The following is a 20,632-nucleotide window of genomic DNA, read 5'->3' on the forward strand; positions in this document are numbered from 1 at the left end:
AAATGTGAAAAAACTCTTCTTAATTTATTAGAAGACACTGGGTCTTTAATAATTAGTACTAGAAATGAGCAGCAGGATCAACAGTGGGTTATTTTCAAACAAGCATTCCGATTCTGTTTTGTCAGCAGTTGTCACTATGTCTGTTTGCATCCTATATTGGGCAAATAGATTTTCTATTTCTGTAGAACATATAAAATGTGTATATCTATATGTTTCAGTGGGAGCAGGATTGAGTTTTCAGTGCCTTATTGTATAAAAATTATAAAAGTAAGCTTATAAAGCAAAAGTAATTAAACCTACATATCACTGGAAAGTGAAGCAGACATGTCTGTCTTCCTGCAGTAATAACTGTAGAGGCTAGAATGCATGGAAAACAGCAGAAGTAACTATAACCAGCTTTCAAAAACAAAAAATAAATTTATTTCTTTCAGGTTCTGTATTAAATACATGAAATGTTGATTTTAAATAGATATGCACGTGTGTATGTACGGATCAATATCTAATCAATATTTAACATTTTGTCCAGATTAGTTTTTAGTTACTGGTTTCCTCCTAGAAGCTAAAAAGCAGAAGTAATACAAGCAGCTTACATCTTCTGCACATTAAGATTCAATCTAACATGAACAGAGTATTCTATATCATTCTCATACTATACAGATGGTGAGGGGAAGTAAATTAGCCCTTTTGAGCATCTAAGGAGTAGAATTCCCGTGTTGCTGATTCTCAGAATGTGGTCTGCCAGCATGAGGCATAAATCTTCCTGAATGTCTCCATGACAAACAAGAAAGAGATAGTGGGTCAGCGTGCAGAAGAGCATAAATGCAGGGCAATAGAATAGCTGAGGCACAGAGTGCATTCTATAGTGGAAAGTGGCCATATAAGAGAATACGTAATGATATTGCAGTATGCTCCATGACTACTGCAGTGGCAAAGCTTAGATGGTTTCCTTGCAGAAAGCTGTGGGAAGCTCATTGTCAATGCTCTTTAATTTTGAGGTTTCATCATAATTCACAGATGAGAGCCTTTTCATTTCTGTATGTAGAAATTGTTCATAAGGAAAATGTAACCAGGCTGCAATTGAAAGAGACACAGTGCTGTGTTAGCTGCTTAATTTGGAATGTTGGAGACTGGATTTATATTATGCACAGTAAATTTGTAGTAACTGTATAAAGAAACTTATTTTTCATAATAGCGAAGACAAGGAATTCAGAATACCTCATTATCAAGTCTCTTTTTTCCACAAAGTTACAGGTTTTGTGGGCAGTTACTTAACAAAAGTGCCTTCTCCAGAATTGCAGACATCATTGACATAGTTTAGCTGCAGTAGAGGACGTTGCTTAGAACTGCTGAGTATGCCCTTCACTTGTATCACTGAAGTATTGATTGCATTTTGCAGGAGGACTGTGTGACATCCTCGTACAGTGAGCTGTTCTTTTGTACTAAAACACTTCTTCAGAACAGTCATATTAAGCAGACTTACTCGTGTTTTCTTACTCAAGAATGAGGGCAGCAATAGCTCATTTTCTGTCAGTGGCACAACTTGCCCTCTTTTGCAATTGATAAATGACTCTGGATGTTTGTGGGATCATTTTAATACATGATCTAAATTCTCATTAAATTCATCACAGCTATTATTAAACAGTGTTTTTCAGCAAACACCCCAAACTAAGAGTGGAACAATAAACTCTCCTCCCTGTTACAGAAGTGAGCCTCAGGTCAGGGGTGGGATGGGAGGCATTAGGGCAGTGCAATAGTGCTGTACATGCTAAATACATTTGGACAACAAGGTAAAGATGGCTTTAGTGTATAACATGCTAGAATTTAACTCTTCTAATAAAATGTTAAGGGCTTAGATACTGTTTTGCTAGTCCAAAGATAGGTTGAACTTGACCATGTTCCTTTTCTTTCACAGGTGGACATAATATGTGGTGATCACCTGCTAGAACACTACCAGACACTGAGGGAAATTCGTCAAGCCATAGGAGAGAGCGCAGTGCAGGTACGTGTGACAGCTGGGGTTAGTTCCATGCTTTCTATTTTAAAATAGAAACTTCTTTCTTAACCTGTCAGGTATCATAGAATGATTGAATGGTTTAGGTTGGAAGGGGCCTTTAAGATCGTCTAGTTCCACTACTATGGGCAGGGATGCCTTCCACTCAAAGCCCCATCCCACCTGGTTTTGAGCACTTCCAGGGGTGGGGCATCCCCAGCTTCTCTGGGCAGCCTGTTCCAGTGCCTCACTACTCTTAGTGAAGAATTCCTCCCATGTATCTAATCTAAATCTGCCCTCTTTCAGTTTAAAGCCATTACCCCTTGTTCTGTCACTCCATGCCCTTGTAAAAAGTCCCTCCTCCAGCTTTCTTGTCAGCCCCTTTAGGTACTGGAAGGCTGCTCTAAGGTGTCCCCAGAGCCTTCTCCAGGCTGAACAGCCCCAACTCTCTCAGCCTCTCTTCACAGGAGAGGTGCTCCAGCCCTCTGATCATCTTCACAGCCTTCCTCTGGACTTGCTGCAACAGGTCCATGTGCTTCTGATGTTGAGGGCCTCAGAGCTGAACACAGTACCCCAGGTGGAATCTCAAGAGAACAGAGGGGGAGAATTACCTCTCTCGATCTGCTGGTTGCACTTCTTTTGATAGAACCCAAGATATAGTTGGCTTTCTGGGCTATAAGTGTGCATTGCTGGGTCATGTTGAGTTTCTCGTCCACCAGCACCCCCAAGTCTTTTTCTTCAGGGCTGCTCTGAATTAATTCTTGGCCCAGCCTGTATTTGTGCTGAAGTATAGCACCAACTTGTCTGAAGAAATCACTTAGAAAAATCTCTGCAGCTTATGCAAAATGTTTGTTTATGTTGAAAGTAGAGTTGAGAAGTAGACCATGTGCTGAGAGTGTTCTTGATGGTTTGATGATGTTCTGGATATGAGATTTTTGTGGTTGGGTTTGGGTTTTTTCCTATTCCAAAACAAGTTGCTATCTTATACCTGCCTTACTTTCAATTAACATTCCTTCTTTTCCTCCCTGGTGATTGCGTCTCTGCAAGAAATTAAAGGACTGAAGCATCCCAAATAAGGCTAGCCTTGTGACTGGGTTAGGGGAATGACCTTGTTCATAAAAACACAAGCCAAAGATAAAGAGTAATGAATGCAATTAATTTGCTTGATGCATATTATACCAGTCCTGGTCACAGCATGTGTGTATAGCCAACTATTTCTTGTTGGTAACTTACTATCTTAAGTGCTGCTGGCTCTGCAAATAAGAAAGCATTTTTTTATTTCCTTGGGAATCTTTTCAAACATCTTTATAATGGGAAAGCTCACACCATTTTAGAAGTACAGCAAAAACAATGAAGTAGTCTTCCCAGTGCATAGTAAGATGCAGATGTAAAATCATGACGTATGGTAAACTGTATGTTAATCTAAACTTGGAAGTCTGAAAAGTTAATGTTTAATACAGTGGGAAGAAGTAGGATTTAGATTGCTTTCCAAATAAAATACCAATCTAAGCAGATTGCGGAAGGGCTGAAATAGTAGCAAATTCAGTTCTCTTGGCTCATTTGTGCATACTTGCAGTCTTTTACATTTAATTTTTGTGCTGAGCCCTTTCATGCTGCAAGAGGGCTTCTCTGTTGAGGCAAGAAGTGGAAAGCTAATTTCAAGATATCTTGGACAATGTGTCACCCGTAGTTGATTTGAGTCACTAGGAGGGATCCCACAGTCAGGGCAGTCATTGTGTGGCTCATGCTGGTGTTGGCAGGCATTAAAAATCTTTGAGGCTTGTGGTGTGTTCCATAGTTTCTGTAGTCAAGGGGAATAAATGCCGTACTTGATGTCTTAGCTGTTTATAAAATAATATGAATTAAAAATGAAAAATGTAACTTTACCGACTTTGGGGAGCAGGGCATAGAAACCAGGAGGAAACCAGTACTGGTAACAAACTTACTTCTAAAGTAACAAGTTCCCTGTAAGTAAATAGAGCAATCAACACATAGTGATGGAAGTGCCCTCTACTAAAAGCTTCACTAAATTGCAGGGCGATGATTTATTTCTCAGTCCAGAGGTGTAGTCAGATGTACATGCTTTTAGACTTCATCTTAGCGTGAAAGCTTTTCATGTATCAAAAAAGCTCTTGGGGAAGCACTTTAAGGAAAACTGCATCAGTTTCATTTGTTGTCGGAAATGGATCTGCCTAGTTTAGTGTCTTTCATTTCTTGTCTGAATTGGGTCTGCCTGATTCATGTTTAGTGGCCAAGTACCAGTCAGCAGCTCAACAAAGAGAAACAGTTGTCCTGGGGCACGTTCTCCAGCGAGGTTTCAAGTCTCGTTATTACAAAATCAGTATGCTAGTGATGAATTCTCACAAGCCTGCTCTACTGGGCAAACAGACAGAACAAGATCTTTGCTTATTGTGAAGTCTTGCGCTTTCATAGTCACTTTTGCCAGGAAGTTTGAAAGATCAGGTTCATTCTTAATTTTTCTTCACTTTGTTACAAAACCTCTTAGGGTGCCAAATAGTTACAGTAGAATGTTGCAAATAGACCGCAGTTGCTTCTTTTGTGATATGAAATAATTGTGACATTTTCATGTTTTATAGTCCCATGCTATATTATTTTTCAGAAATGAAGAAGGGGTGCATTTTTAGGATTAAAAAAAACTTGGAAAATGTTTTAGATAATTATCCAGGATAATAAAAATTGATAGGTCAAGTTCAAAAATAGTAATGCCTGTTTTTTTCACAAAGACCTGAAATTCAATGAGGGGCATGATTATCCTGGCCCAGTGAGACTACAGCTACGGAGGAACATTTGATGGATTTTACATTAAGCTCCAAGGACATCTTGTGCCATCATAACCTTCCAGCCTTTCCAAACCAGTGTTGGAGCTTAGAATGCCCCTAACGGCTCTCACTAGGATGCTGAAACACTTTTCAAAACTGCTGTTGTCATTTACCAGTTTCTGACGTTCATTGTAGGTGCTTCATGCTAAGAAAATAGCTTCAATAGCTACTCTAGGAAATACGAAGTCATTTAAAGGAATAAACATCGGAGTTTTTTACTTAAATGAGTAAAGTCACTGTTGGGAGGAGAAAAATAACTGCTTTTCTGAACTGCATTTTTCATTTGCAGATTCATTCGTGTCAGTAGGTAATTGTTTTTGCTGAGAAAAATTATTTTTAAAATGCAGTTAACTTTCTCTTTGCCAAAGGCATTAATTTTAACATGCATTCTTTGGCAGCATTTGTCTTGGAAGTTTCTTCGAATGCATTGCAGCATATAAGTTATGTGTGATTTATTTTTCTGGACTATAATCACCGTGATGTTTTTTTAGGGGCTTTTACTCCTCCTGGATGGCTCTTAAATGCTCAAGATTGTTTTGTGGAGATTTTTGGTGTTGGGGTTTTTGTCCTACTGAATAATGAGGTGTAGTAGTGGCTTAGAGCCTCAGTAATTTTAAGTGTCCTGTAGGTTCAAGCCAGTAGGATTTCAGCTGTTCTGTATAGCTCTGTGTCTTTCCAGCAGGTATGGGAAGATAAGTGTGATCTGATGGTAAAAATATTCCTGACACTGGCTGCATTGTGACCTGTTTGGGTTCTTTTAATTGGAGTAAATAGGCAACTAATTCTAGTGGTTGAATGTAAACAATTAACATGTTAGTTTGACTAGTTGATAAAGGCTAAAAAATCAGGAATAAATCTTGTTTAATCTTGTAGATCTCAAGATATTTTAACATTTCTGAAATTGTGTGGTTGATTGAATCTTTCTAATTAGCTGGAGATAAGATACCGAGCTCTCTTTAAGGCAAAAATGTAAATTTGCTGCACAGAATTTATATAAAAAGTGACTTTGCTTAGTTTTTAAAACAGTGTAAAACTTGTGGAATTTATTGCAAGGAGAGATCAAAGGCACTGATGGTAACAAAATTGAACCTTTTAAATTTTTCTAAGCACTGAGATCTGCCTGTAATTCAGTTTGATCAAGTAGCTGAGGAATGACGTTTGTTATTAACTGTATGGGAATATAATTTCTTCCCTGTATTACCTTCCTCCCCTGTGCTGCCCTAATGTAACATGATCCAAGCTGCTAGTTATTTTCATTTGTCTGAAACTGTCCTTCTCGGAGCTCTGCATCACTGATGGATATAATAAGCTCACACATGGGAAAAGCTGAAAAAGGGTAGCTTCCTTTAGGACCTTAGCCCTTGGCACAGAGGTCTTGCAGTTTATAGTAGTCTCTTTGTAACTCTCACTTTTGTGTAACCCAATGCTATTGGGTTGGGGTTTTTTGGTTGCCTGAGGTAGGCAGTAAAAGCTGTGATCTAATTTAATTACTGTGACCCTCTAGCACACATCTGCTGTGGGGATACTGAATTTGGAAAGTTGCACTTCTTGTTGCTGCTGCTCTTTACAACATCAACAGCTGTATATACTATGATGTTTCAGTCTGTCATTCCCACTCTGAAGTTTATAGCTGGGTGTAACAGGTGGGGTACTTACCATTAATTTTTTTTTAGGTCAGGTTCACAAATACATGGTGAAGAACACTGGAGAGTTTTGCTTTGCTTTTGGGCACATCTGAGTTAGCCTGATGTGAGATTTGTAATAAGCAGTGAGCGCTCATTCTCTGTTTGGATTTCCTTTTAAGAACAGTATCTAGAGAAAGCAGATGAACATGTAGAAATGTATAGTACTTAAAAAGTAAATAATCACAGACTAAGCAGTGCCAGTACTGGGTTAAGTCTCAGCTTCTCTTTGTACAGAAGGAATTGCAATGGGTTTGGCCTTTGGTTTAACAGGTATATTTCCTGTGTAGATATGATTTCTTTAAATGTCTTGCTGTCAAATGTACCACTTGAAAACTCTTTTATCAAAGAATACATTGTAGCATTTTTTCTTTTAAAACTATTCTTTCCCTTAAACTCTGCTACAGACAAAAGTGGTTTTGACTACAGTTCTCACAGAAAGGAAGCTTTAATGTATCTTATTATTTCTACTGAAGTAGCTAACAGGCACAAGGAGTAAGTATACCTTTGTGAAGGTGTAACAATATACGTGCCAAGGGGTTCGTAAGTAACTTTGTAGTACCTGCTCTAACTAACAAGAAGTGAGGACAATCAGGTTCCTATCTTCATATTGCAACACCATCATCCCACTTCGTGCTAGGTCCTGAGTGAGTTAAAGCTCCTGTCTCTTCCTTCCATCTTTTCAGGACTTTACAATGTATTTTTGGTTATTAATGGATTGTTTTCATTCCTGTCCATCAAAGTTAAGGTTGATTGGCATCTACCCTACACTACGCCCTCATTTGTTGTCGTAAGCATCCTTTAAATGAAGTGAAGCTGCGTGAGACTCGTGGAGCACATTTGCTCTGAAGCTGTTTGTATCACCCGTAGATGTAGAGATAAAGAACATACATATTTCTGTAGCATGAACGTAGTCTCTTCTAGAGGTGTTTTTGTGTGCTGTCCTTCTTTTCCAACATGACCCATCTGGTTGGTTTTGACAGTTCTTATAAAAAAAATACTGTGATCCACTTTTCTCAGTACCTGCTTTTTAATCCCTTTTTTCAGACCTTCAGTCTTGATCTTGTGACTGACATCACCATGTCCAGAGATTTTGGATTTGATTTCCCTTAGATTTGACTTGTGGTTGCCAAAAGTTTGTAGATTCAAAAGCAACTGACCAAGTTTGTAGAAGAAACACTTGATACAAAACTATTTTGACTTAGGGCTCAGGAACTTCCTGAGAGACGCTTCTGAATTTGAAAAATGTTATAGGGAGGTAGCACACTTGCCCTTGTCATGTATTTTTGATCTAGAATTTCACTGTGGGGCTAGGTAGCCCTTTGGTCTGCCCTGGTATGGCCATTCTTAGGACTTTACATTTTAATTATTTTTTTTTCTAATTGGCTCATTTTTTGGTGCCCTCTTTTCCTGACTTAGAATATTAATCTCCTCTTTAAGTAAATGACAAAATCTGTAGCCAGAAGCAGAGCTTCAGGTCTTACTAAATGAGCAAGTTGGCTGAACTAATCAAAGTACTGCTGTTGCAGATCTGTTCTCCGTTGTTATGAATCTTCTTTCACAGTCACATTTTAAAACTCCGATAGCTCTTCCACTGTCGTCTTCTTTTGAAAATAACTGCACTTTTCTTTTCTTCTTTTTTTTCCTTTTTTCTTTTTTTTTCTGCAAAACAGTAGCTTTATTTCCAGTGGCAACATTTAGCTGTCATACAAAGTTAAATAAACTAATGGTAGAAGAGTAAAATAATTACACACAGCAGCAATTAGGGTGATTTTCTCCTGAAAGAGCTTTGTGACACTAGAGGCAAAATTTTCTGGTTTTCTAATAAGAGGTCATCTTCCAGACAGAACATAGAGGTGTTGATAGGTACAGTCTGAAAAGAATTCCCAAGGGAAGAAAAAGGGCATGTCATGGAGGTGTGGAAAAGCACATTCTGTCTTCTTGAGATCAATTTCTTCATCTTAAATTTCCTCCAATGCAAAATGGCTCAGAGGTGTTTTTTATAAGTAGTTGAGGCTACACCAACCAGTCAAAAGCTTTTTTACATAGATTACAAATTACAGTTTTGGAAGAGATAGATATATTTTAAATATATTTTAAACACTGTGTTTAGCCTAATATAGTACTTTCTACTGTTACCGTATTATAATACAGAACTTGTAAAGTGGCAACAGGCTTGTTACTATTTTTTTTGTGATTGATTTTTTAATTATTTTTCCCATGCTGATATACCCCATCACACAGAATTATGTAACTTCTCTGAACCATATGTGATCTTATGTCCTGTATGTTAATAGACAAAAACATCAGAAGCAAAATATCGTATCAGTTCTAACATCAGTTGTGATTAATGTAGTTCTTCCTTCAAAAGAAAACTTTTATTAAAGCCAGTCCATATAAATAGGTCTAGTGCAACATCAAATTCCCAGTAGATCAATAGTGGAAGCAGACTTGAGTGCTAGACCTTTCACCAGCTGTGTGTGAATTAACTGATTTAAGTAAGGCTAAAGAGCTGGGACGTGTCCTGTTTCATAGGTGAAAGGTTTTTCTATTATGTGGAGCAGTCTCAGACAAGGAGAAACATGACTAAAGGGATTATTATTTTTGTGTAATCCCTTGTATTCATTACTTAATAAATGTGTAGTAGTAGTCTGGGCTTTTCCAGTACAGCTTTTGACAGCATCTTCTAGAACTACTTAAGAGATTACTTTTTTTCTGCCCCACAGTGTCATGTGGAAAGTAGCATGAGTTGTAAACTAGCATCTGTTCTATGAAGATGAGATAATTCCATTATAACTTCAGAATAAAGCAAAGTACCAGATTTTACTTTCTTTTTCTTTTTAACACCCTTCTCCATCTCAGAAGGGAATGTAATTATTTGCCTTGATATTTCAAAACTGGCATTCACCGTATGAAAGGGACATGGTATATAATGGTGAGTGAGATTGCATCTGAGGTTCTGCCATGCAGTGGCTGTTATACCAGGCGGTGACAGAAAATGCCTCATGGAGAAGGCAAAGTGGTACAATAATACAATTTCTTTCTCTTCTCTCCAGGATGGTTTACTTGTACTGCACTATGGCCTGGTAGTATCTCCACTAACTATAACTTAAAGATTGCTAGAGTATCAGAAGGAAAAAGAATCTGAAGTCATCAAGCTTCTTCACTGCTGTTTTTCACCAAAGAAGGCCATCGTGTTTCCTGTGACAGGAAGCAAGTAAAAGGAACCACCACTAACTGCTCTATGCTTGTATTTTAACATCTGACATTACCACTGTAAAAAATTACAGTTTCTGTAAGTACAGCTATAGATGTTGCTTTGCTATGTGTTACAAATTACTGTCTTCAAATTTCACTCAGCTCAGGGAATTTAAATGCTCAGAGTAGCTGCATTTTTTTTTTTTTTTTTTACTTTCTAAAACCACAGGACTTCACGGGGTGAACAGCCTTTTTTTCCTCTAAGCTATGAGACATTGTTTGCTTTCTAAGTGTCTAGCTAGAACAGTGCTCTCAGGGATGATCTTCAGTGGGTAGTATAAGTTATTCTGGGGAGGAGACAGTCCTTTGCCTAAAAAAAAAAAAAAAAAAAAAAAAAAAGTACTGTGATCATCTGTCTTTGGATGTGATTTGGGGAAAGGAAGGGAACTTTAGAAATGCAGACCAAAACAGGTAGAAAATGACACATTGTAAGCATTTTTTTTTGACAAGTAGCATTAAATTTAGTTGTTTTTCTTGAAGAAAGACAACTTTCTTTGCACTGGAAATATATTTGCTGGTAGTTTGGCTTATACCAAATGGTATATCATGCATCTCTAGTCTTAATGGAGATGAACTGGCTATGAGCTGGTTAAACTATGCATGGGAGAAAAAAAGTAGCACCTCTTTCTACCTGCTTGCTGTATGTAAAATAATCACTGTCAGCCTGATTCTGCTAGCATGTAAAATCTCTCAACTGACTTGACTGGCAGAACCGTAAGTCTTTTGTACTTTAGCACATCTCTTTCTAGCAGCTGTGAAAATGGTAGCTTTTTCCACTCTTTCTAATGTGTACCTAGCGCATTGTAGTGGAGATAAGGGTTGAGTAATGTAATACTTGCCGGTTGCTACCAGTTTCATGGAGAACATTAGGTAACTTTAATCTTAACATACTAAAATACTAGGTTTTGTGACAATTGTAATACTTCAATTGTTGTTCTGTTTAAGATTTCCATGGTTTCTTGTGCAGTATTAAGGACCAGAGCTTTGTGTTTTGTGGTCTTGCTGCATACTAGGTCATCAGTGCAGAGATTCATGAAAGCTACCATTAAGCACCAGGCTCCCTCCCTTCCCTATAGTCAGTGTAGGGAAGGGGAGGACATTCCTTTCTAAAGTGTTTCAGAGCACCTAAGTTAGCTCAAATGCACTTGCTCACTGTCAGCCTAAGAGGACTGGCATCCTTTGTCTAAAGAAACCTTTCATGAATCCTTCCTCAGGTGTTTACCATAAATGTTCAGTTTTGTCTGTGAAGATGGCATCACAAGAAAAAAACACTCTTGTTTGAAGTAATTCTTGTGATGCTTCTAAAAAATGTAACAATTTCTAGCTACAAATTCCTATTTTACCTTTAAAGTTTGTATAAAAGTAGTGTTTAAAATGCAGCAGAAGATGAGATTATTTTGTAAACACTTTGAGTTGTGTTGATAAGAGATTATATATTGTAACAGTAAAATAAAGTTTATTTTAGCCAATTTAAAATTGAGCTCTCGTATTTCCATGCCGTGCTCCCTATGTCAGCCTCAGAATTATAGCAGTTGACACTGAAGCTGCTGGCTGTGCTCTGGGGTTATTAGAATAACAAATCTCAATTAGGAGGTTGAATGTTCAAGGGTAGTTTAATAGCAGAATCTCCACTGAAGCTAACTGTGGTATTGTTGGCTGGAGTAACATGGAATTTCTGGGACTCTCCTCTTACTGAGGAGTTCAGTGAGAAATAGTCAAGATGATTTTTCAACACCAATACAGGAAAAATATTCCTATGCAGTTACAGGACCTCTTTTTTTCAAAGCATGCATCTTTTTGTCAGAGCCACCTCTAGATTATTTTCGTTCATGTTTATGGCTGCTGTTATCAAGTCCCCTGTGAACCACATCTTTCTCTGCTGCTCTGACCATCCTGGCTTTATGCAAGGCATCTAGTTTGTTTACTTCATACTGCCACTTCCTTTTTCGTTATCACTCATGGTTTTGTTTTCTGTGCATAGCTCTGTGTTTAAAAAAGTTAGCAGTATAGTCACTTCTTACATCTCAAATTCTTCCCTAATCCAGGCTTGAACTTCGTGTCTGCAGAAGGGCTTATTTGCAAAGTTTAACAGCTATATAGAAGCTGATAGTGAATTGAAATTCATGTCATTCTAGGGTACTGGTGACTTGCATAGCCTCAAGATGACTATGCTGCCACTGGCTCTGCGGTCAGTGTCAGTTTGTTGGTTTGGTTTGGTTTCAGGGTTTTTTTTCTAAAAAAAAGGGCTTCTGGGTATCTTTAAAGAGGGGTTTTCTGTAGGGTAAATCACATGCCAGTTAAAATGCAGAAGGCCAAGACTTCCTACTTGGTTTTTTCAGGGGCTTAACAGATCTTCAATCCTCCTCATTGCCTTTGATGTTTCGGTATGAATGCTGAGTGACCTCTTATTTCCCATTTGTCCACATCTCTCTTTCTGCCTTACCTGCCTTCAGAAAGCATATTCTTAGCTTAATTTTCCTGGTTGAACATCCTGCTAGCTTTCACCTTAAAGCATACCCTGAAGGCACTGATGTTTTATCTGCTCTCCAGCGTCTGCAGTACCCCCTGGGACACATCCGCATGCAGCTGAGGTGACCTTTAGCTGTTGCCAAGGCTGATCTGCAGGCTGTGTGGTTTCCTGCATAAAGATAATCATTCTGCTTACTTTAAAATATGCCAATCTTCTTTCAGCTCTCCTGCTGCTGTTTTATTTCTGTTGGTCTTCTAATCTTTGCTTTCCTTCCAGTCACTTTTGGTCCTCATGATAAAGAGCTTCTGTAACAACAGACCCATCTATGGGATGGCATCTCTGCCCTCACAGGACATGAGACAGCTGCATGCTCTGGAAGTGAGGCAAGGTGTGCTTGGACTTGGTCATTATTTTACAGATACTATTGTTTCTTCACATGATGAAATAATTCTGGGTTTATTTTCTGGTTACCTACTTAGCAGTGACACAGATCCTAATTAAATACGACTTGTACTGCAGCATAATTCTGAGTTGCTTTACAGATCTGCTAGTTCCCAGGAAGAGGAGATGGCGAGCCCCCGGTATCATGAGTTCTTACAAATGCAGATCAAGCTACAATCAAGCCATGAGCATTGAGTCATGTTGGTTACGTTCTGCCTGTTTTCTTTGTTTGATACAGATTTAATGTAACAAGAAGGTAAGGTCCAAGAGTCTGGTGAAATGGGCAGCTGAGCCCTGTAAATGGAAGGGCACTGTGAAATATCATATATGTTCTGAGCACCAATATTGCACCCAGCCTTGATCTGCATTGCTACCAGACTGTGGCACACCTGAGCCAGCAGAACCCTTAACGCTCATTTGCATAGCTGTGAACAATGAGTTCCCGATTCTACGAAAAAATCATTCAAGCTTGTCTAATACTAGTCTCTGTAGAATTTCTTTTCAGGGAATCATCAGGCATTTATGTGCAATGATTTATGTTAATGCATGTTAACAGTCATTAACATTAAAATTACATCCCTGGCATTTTTTCACTTTTCTTCAGTGGGGAGTATCATTATTATGAAATTTGTGCTCCATGCAAATGAGGGGGGGGGGATTCACTCTAGCAGTCGAGAGTGAGCCTATTAACAGACGTTGGAGTTTTTATGTATTCCATCTTTTCCTTTTAAAGGGAGATGGTCAAGTCGTTCACATAAATCTTCTGTTATGCTGCATGCCTAATGCAGTGCACCAGGTACCAGCCTGAATGTTTAGCTGCTTTAAAATATACTTGTTCTGCTGTGATAGATGTTTGCTGAGAGATGTAGAGAATGTTGCAAATAGCACATTCTTAGCACTTTTGCTTTTTATTTGTTTGTTCTACCTCCTTTTTTTTTTTCTGTAACCCCAACTAGTTCAGCTTGAAGAGAGGCAGCAAGGTGATCGTAAGCTGAATTTTACTCATGTCATCCTTAAGACACCCTTGTTAAATGAGCCAATGGATACTTGCTGAGGTTTCAGAAAGTTGCCATAGATACAGGTTTAATCACTGAGCGTGTCAAATTTTACTGGTTTTGAGAGATAAATGATTATCCTATGGCAAGTGAAATGCAAAACTGATTGGCTGCCCTGCAGCTGCAACATTCTTGCTGGAGCTGTATCACCTTTTTTGCTGGGACTTTATTTAGTATAACAACAATATATTTGTGTGAAAGCAACAGTCATCTGCAAAAGAAATATTTCCTGAAGTGGAAAAGAGAGCTTGTATTTTCTAGTTGCATGGTAAAATAGTCTATTTGAAAATGAAATCTTAAAATTACTGTTTTCTTTGAAAGAAAACATTAACAGTAGAAAAGTGAGTGGTGGGGACCTGGCGAAGACTGAGGAAAAATGATCTCTCCTGGGAGAGCTGCTTTGGAGCCCTTTTCATGTGTTGCTGGGTGGCATCCAGTCATTCCAAGATAACCACGAGCGCTCAGAGTACACTGTTTGCAGCATGCCTTTATGTAGCTTGTGGTGACAAAGCGGTTATGTTAAATGATGGACCAGTGTGTCCTTTCTTGCATCTACCTGGGACTGAAAGGTGAGAACTCATTAGGTGAGAAGCCCAACACCCTTCACAAGAACCTGCAATCTCCTTTTTCTTCCTCACAGGACATGGGGAAAACATTTCACCCATTGGTGGCAATAAAATAGATTGTGTGCCACAACATACAGCACAAGAGTGGTGGTGGCGTTCCTGTGCCTGAGCGGGTAAGCTGAACACGGGGGTGCCTGCATTCTCTTCTCAGCTCTGTCCTTGGCTTGCTGTATGACCTTGAGCAGAGTTCTTCAGTTCTCAGCTCTGTCCATCTAGAGCAATAATTTCTATGAAGTGTGCATGCAAACTCCACGCTACAGCTGGGTATGTGAGGGTGGGCAATGAACAGACTCTACGATCAAGATCCCTTCATGACTGCAGGCATAACAGGACTGGAAACTGTACCTGTTTGCCAAAGCCACCAAGTGTGTGGCGTTTACGAAAACTACTCTTACTTGCTTATCACTTGGCAAAATTTTAAACACCTGGGCTGAAATTTGTTGTGTTGCAGGTTGTACCAGCTGCGAGTGGATTGTGGATTTACTTAGTTATCTGTGGAGAAATTCAACCAAAGGATTCAGTGCATATCATATATACTGTTCATCAGTTCTTGAATTTGATCAGTCACAAGTAGTTGGTGAACAGTTTAAAAAGAATTCTAGGGAGGGGTTTTTTGCTTTCACAGCTAGCTTTGTCTTTTGGTCGCAAATGAGCCCATAATGAAGCTTGCCTTGGTATCGAGGCATTCATAACCTCTGCCCTCTGAATGGGTTTTCTGGTGTCTGATAAGGGAAGCTCAACTTTTCAATCAATGAGTGTATTTCACCTAGGCACCTGCTTGCATGAAACTGGGAGGAGTCTGGTATCTTTGAGACCTTCAGTTCTTAAATGTGGTTGAAGTTAAGCTGATGAGTACAAAAAATGGCTAGGGAAGGATTTAGGGGGTAAAGGGGACATTCAGTCTTGGTATCATCCTTTAATCCTTGCTTACTTAAGAATCTAGCCTGAATATTTTGGCTTGCTTCAAGTACTGCCAGGCATTCTAATTCATACAGCTCTCAGGCCTCTTCACTGGTCTAGGAATTTGCTAATGAGATGCCTTGTGTCTGGTGCTTGGGGGGATTTTTTGCATTTCCATTGAAAATCTGCTTAAAATTAATGATGTTCTAAGCCTCACTGCAAACTGTGTTTTTCAGTCTGACCTCAGCTTTTCTGAATGACATCTCCAAACAGCTGTTCTTACAGACCACACTCGGGTCTACGCATGTAGGCCACCTTGGAGAATGACTACATGTGTGTCAGGGTGTTCAGGGCTGCTCTGGGCACGGGGGAGCCAGGAGCTCATGTCTCCCGGGCTCTCTGGGATGCAGGCAGCCAGATGCCCAAAGGCAGAGAAGCTGAGCTGGCCCTACTATGAGAGAAATTGAATTCTGGTGCCTGTGTTGTTCCAGTACTAATGCTCATGGCACCCCAGGAGCTTTGCTCCGATCTACAAGCAGCAAGTGGATGTGTGCCTGGGGCTCCTGGAATTGCACTCAAATTTTTGGGCTATTTCCCTTCCATCTAAGCAGGTATGTCCATGTTTAGTGTGAACAGCGCTTGTTCTTTGCGTTACGGTGGACAGCCGAGCTCAAACAGAGCAGTTGGTTCTGGGCAGCAGAGTGTCTTTGCAGTACATACTGCTTTAACAAGGATATAATCATCTGTCACAGAATGGTGCCTTCCTCTAATTTAGCTGGGTTTTGGGTGAAGACTCCTGCACAAGCTCTAGGAGTGCATATCCCACCCCACCCCCGTCCCCCATACTTGCAGACCCCAGCTCTGTAGCCCTACTTCAGCTGGAATCTACTGGGACAGAACAGAGCTGATGAGCATTCTCTCGCCCCACCCCAAGCAGTGCCCTGTTTGCATGTTATGCTGCATTTGCCAAGTGATCCTTACTTCCACACGCCTGCGAAGACTGGCACGAATGAGCAGGCATCGCTTATGCTATTTTGATATAAACTTTACTTTAAAGTCAGACCCCACAGATGTGGACATTTGATCGTTCAGGTGCATCTGTTAAGCTGCTGGTGTTAGGGCTCTCTGTGTGGGTCGGTCACTGGGGGAAGATGCTCTCTTCTTTGAGGAGGTCTCTGTGCTAAGAGCTGGCAAGGAAGAGATCTGGATGGATCCCGCCAAAGGTGCTGGTAGAGACTTCACTCTGAATTGCCTATTGATTCCTTCTTGCTGAATGACAGGGTTCTTCCCCAGTCTGGAAAAGATGTTTGCATTCCTGCCAAAGGAGACTATTTGGGTGTTTTTCTTTGGCTTACTCTTTAATGAATTCCAGCATCTGGACAAATATCATTAACAAAACTCTGTGTGCAGTGTCTCTCTCTGTTTTTAAGGAACTGTACATCTCTGCACAGACAATTGTTGCAGGAAATTCCAGTGGATCTGACAGACCCTTGGTTCCAGGGTCACAGCAGGAACAAGACTCTTCCATCACTGGAAAGCAGCAGGAGCATGACCTAGGCCCATCCTAGCCAACATCCCAGGCTGCCCAGACATCTCTCATCTCACGTGACAATGAAATGAGCAGAGCCAGGCAGCCCCAAACCACAGCTGCATGGTGCGTGGGCCAGCAATCTCCATCAAGGGGAAAAAAACAACTGGCTAGCTCTCTGGTGGAAGTTTGCATGCCTGTGTGGAGGCTGGAGTTGTCCCCAGCATAAAGATGAAGGCAATGCAGCATCATGGAGAAATGGCCGCTCTCTGCTTCTTCCCGAGCTGATAGAATCATGGAATCATTTAGGTCAGAAAAGACCTTTGAGATCAAGTCCAACCATTAACCCAGGACTGCCAAGTCCACTGCTAAACGATGTCACCAAGCACCACACCTACATGTTTTTTAAACACCTCCAGGGATGGCAGTTCCACCACCTCCCCAGGCAGCCTGTTCAAATGCTTGACCACCCTTTCAGTGAAATTTTTTTCATAATGTCCAATCTAAACCTCCCCTGGCATAACTTGAGGCTGTTTCCTCTTGTCCTGTCAGTTGTTTTCTAGGAGAAGAGACCGACCCCCACCCCCCTGCAGCCTCCTGTCAGGGAGCTGTAGAGAGCAACAAGGTCCCCCCTGAGCCTCCTCCTGGCCAGGCTGAACAGCCCCAGTTCCCTCGGCTGTGTGATGATGCTCAGGATGATCTGCTCCATAACCTTCCCCGGCACCGAGGCCAGGTTGACAGACCTGTAGTTCCTCAAACCCTCCTTCCCACCTTTCTGGTAGATGGGTGTCCCATTGGCTAACCTGCAGTCTGCTGGGACCTCTCTGGGTTGACAGGACTGTTGAGAAATGATGGAGAGTGGCTTGGCCAGCTCCTCCGCCAGCTCCCTCCGTACCCTCGGGTGGATCCCACCTGGCCCCACAGACTTGTGCGCATCTGAGCACAGCAGCAGGTCAGTAACCACCTCCTCCTGGGCTGTGGGGGCTTCATTCTGCTTCTGCTCCCTGTCTTCCAGCTCAGGGGGCTGAGTACCCTGCAGGTAACTCTTCTTGCTATTAAAGACTGAGGCAAAGAGCATGTTAAGTACCTCAGCCTTTTCCTCATCCTTCGTGGCAAATGTTCCCCGCCACATTCAGTAAAGGATGCAGATTATCCTTGGTCCTCCTTTTGTTTCTAGTCTATTTGTAAAAACAATTTTTGTTATTTTTATGGCCAGCCTGAGTTCTAACTGGGCTTTCATCTCCCTAACCTTCATCCTACATAACCTTATGACTTCCTTGTGGTCCTCCAGAGCTGCCTTTCCCAAAGGTGGCAAACTCTCCCTTTCCCCCTGAGCTCCAGCCGAGCGCTGTGCTCAGCCAGGCTGGTCATTAGTGGTGCAGCCTGTGCATGCGGCTGCCTTTTATCTGGGAGGTCGAGGTTCTGCAGTGGTATAAATCTTTAAGCATCTGCAGTGTGACTCTCCTTTCTTCTGGTAGCCTTGGTGTTTAACCCAGTAAGAAAGGTGGGACCACAAAGGAGGCTTTACTGCCCGGTTCCAGCTCAGTGCTCCGCTGTGGAAGCCTGGTGCATATAAGCAGGCAGGTGAAAGGAGTCACCCTGGAGGGGACAGCAATAGAAAAGGAGGCCTGGTTGAAGGTAGCTGGAGGTCAGTGTTGGTAACGTGCCCAGCCGGGCCTGTCCCTCTCTGCTGTCCTTGTTCTAAAGATGAGGAGTGTGTGGGCACGGGCCTCCCGGAGGGTAAGAAAGTGCCACGTGTCCCCACATGTTCGATGAAGGGTTCAGCCTTCCCACCCCGCAGCAGCAGCCACCTGGGGCCCACAGGCAGGGGGGGCTCCGTGTGCTTCAGTTTGGCACTAAGAAGCCCCTTCTCTGATCCTGCAACCAGAATGGGCTGAGCCCTGGGAAATGCCTGGAGCAAGCTGTCCCCAGGGGCTGCATCTGCACTGGGGTGCCAGGGTCCCATAGCACAGGCGTTGCGGCCAGAAGCTGGCCATGTGTAGCTGGGAGGCTGCTGCAGAGCTGGGGGTGGCCCTGGCCCGCCTTGGGAGCTCTTCCATTGCTGCACAGCACCTGTGGTTGGTCCCTGTCCTTCAGGAAAGCGGTGTGTCCCCCTCCGGCAAGGGGTCTTGCTCATCCTCAGTCATGGGAGAGCATGTGTAGGGCTGGTCAGTCGCTGCTATCAGGGTAATTAAGGCTTGGCATCTCGGATCCTGTAAGATCACAGGAACAGACCCCAGCAGAGGGGCTGTCAAAACTATAAGGTGATCTAAAATCCAGCCTAATTATTTCTGGTGTATCCTAAACATGCAGGTCCTTTCCCTGCCTGCTGCCTCTCTACCACCGCTGGAGCTTAACATCGTAAGACAGCACCAAAATGCTGCAGAGCTCCAGAGATGCAGGAAACCTCTGGAGGTGGCCCTTGCAAAGCAGCCATTTTCTGAAGCAGCGCCTTGTCCTCCCCCCAGCTCTGCTGCCTTCCTCCACAACGGCAGCTGCTCCACATTGGTATCGCCGAAGTAAAATTCCCAGCTTCATTGCTAGCATCCAGCCGGCTGAGCCAGCGGGAATCCCAACGGAGGCTTGTGTTGGAGACAAAGAACAGGTCAGTCTGCTTAGACTCTAGGGACAGCAAGCAAGCAGTGCTGGGGGGTATTTGAGGTTCAGAATACATTACATTAGCTGCACAGTCACGTCTGCCTTTTATTCCCCCTATGGTTCGGAAGAACTGCTGTGTGTTTGCATTTCTGAACTGAGAGCTGAGCCGAGAGCTATTTGGAGGTTGGTTGGTCCTTGCTTTATGTGCCGGTGCCCTGGACTTAACTCTGCAGGTGCTGCCCTCCTCCAAGCTCTGCCTGGATGGCCTGAGTCGCTCTGCATTGTGTTTCTGGAGGCTCCTGGTGGGATGCATGGCCCCAGCCGTGCCCTGAGCCCCCTCCCCTGCCTCCAAAAAGTGCCCTTTGCCTTGCCCGCCTGCAGGACTGCTCCCGAGGGCTGCGTCACCCCACAGCGAGCAGCTCACCACGGCATTGTCACTGAGGTCATCGCTGTGGCCAGGTTGAGGGAAGTGGCTGCACTACTCCTGGCCTGCAGCGCTAGCAGAGAAGCCTGTGATGGTTCACACCGTGTCCCTGGGGCTCTGATGCAGGCTGCCATGGCGTGGCATGACGAGACAGGAATAGGAAGGCAATAGGACAGCATACCGCCGGCAGGGCCGCCCAGTGGGAAGCCTGCCCGTGCCCTTTCCGCACCCCGCTGCCCTCCCGTTTGCCCCTCTACTGGCACACCTCGGGCAGAGCATGGGCATCTTCCAAATGTAAGCCAGCACCGGTGACGCCAGCTCTGTGGGCACCTTTGCTGGGTTTACCTGGGAGGTGGGTATGCCTTCACTTCTTCCATCTGCTATCGGGTACATTGCTTTATTTTCACTTGTGAAGGCAAAGAGGCTATTTTTAACCCCTGGGCGTGCAGACAGGGTGCAGCAGAAATGGCAGGTATCTTGGGACAGAGGTGTCAGGGGGGTGATGCAAATCAAAGACTCAGAGTCCATTTTCTGGGCAAATGATACACTCGGCCGTGGGAGACCTGGTTCCCCCAGCCAGCTGGCCATGAACTCCTCTACAAAGCAGGGCCACCACAACAGGCACCTGGGGGTGAGACCCAGACACGCTCCACTGCCGTTGGTGGGACCAGCCTTCCCTTGCGGCCCCAGCAGCAGAGTTTGGCAGGTGCACCCCAACACCAAGCCCTTTGCAGGGGACCAGAGGGACTGTTGGGGACCGAACTGGCTGCAGGATGTGTTCCCGAGGTGAAGCAGCAGCAAAGAAGACAAAACAGCTCGG

General features: G+C 42.6%; 1 protein-coding gene across 2 annotated transcripts in view; it reads left to right on the forward strand.

Annotated features, from left to right (window-relative positions):
- The window catches only part of PCGF6 (polycomb group ring finger 6), a 28,496-nt gene extending 17,250 nt beyond the window's left edge, over positions 1 to 11,246 (forward strand). The window contains exons 9-10 of one of the 2 annotated variants that reach the window (XM_055720139.1): positions 1,913 to 1,999; positions 9,569 to 11,246. In XM_055720139.1, the coding sequence (XP_055576114.1) occupies positions 1,913 to 1,999; positions 9,569 to 9,625 (144 nt within the window). In that variant the 3' untranslated portion in view covers positions 9,626 to 11,246. Of the gene's footprint in view, positions 1 to 1,912; positions 2,002 to 9,568 lie in introns of those variants that run through there. The other variant, XM_055720140.1, reaches the window with a different exon arrangement.
- The last annotated feature ends 9,386 nt before the right edge of the window (positions 11,247 to 20,632 follow it).

The sequence above is a fragment of the Falco cherrug genome, chromosome 9 (assembly GCF_023634085.1).
Source record: "Falco cherrug isolate bFalChe1 chromosome 9, bFalChe1.pri, whole genome shotgun sequence".
NCBI classification, from domain to species: Eukaryota; Metazoa; Chordata; class Aves; order Falconiformes; family Falconidae; genus Falco; species Falco cherrug.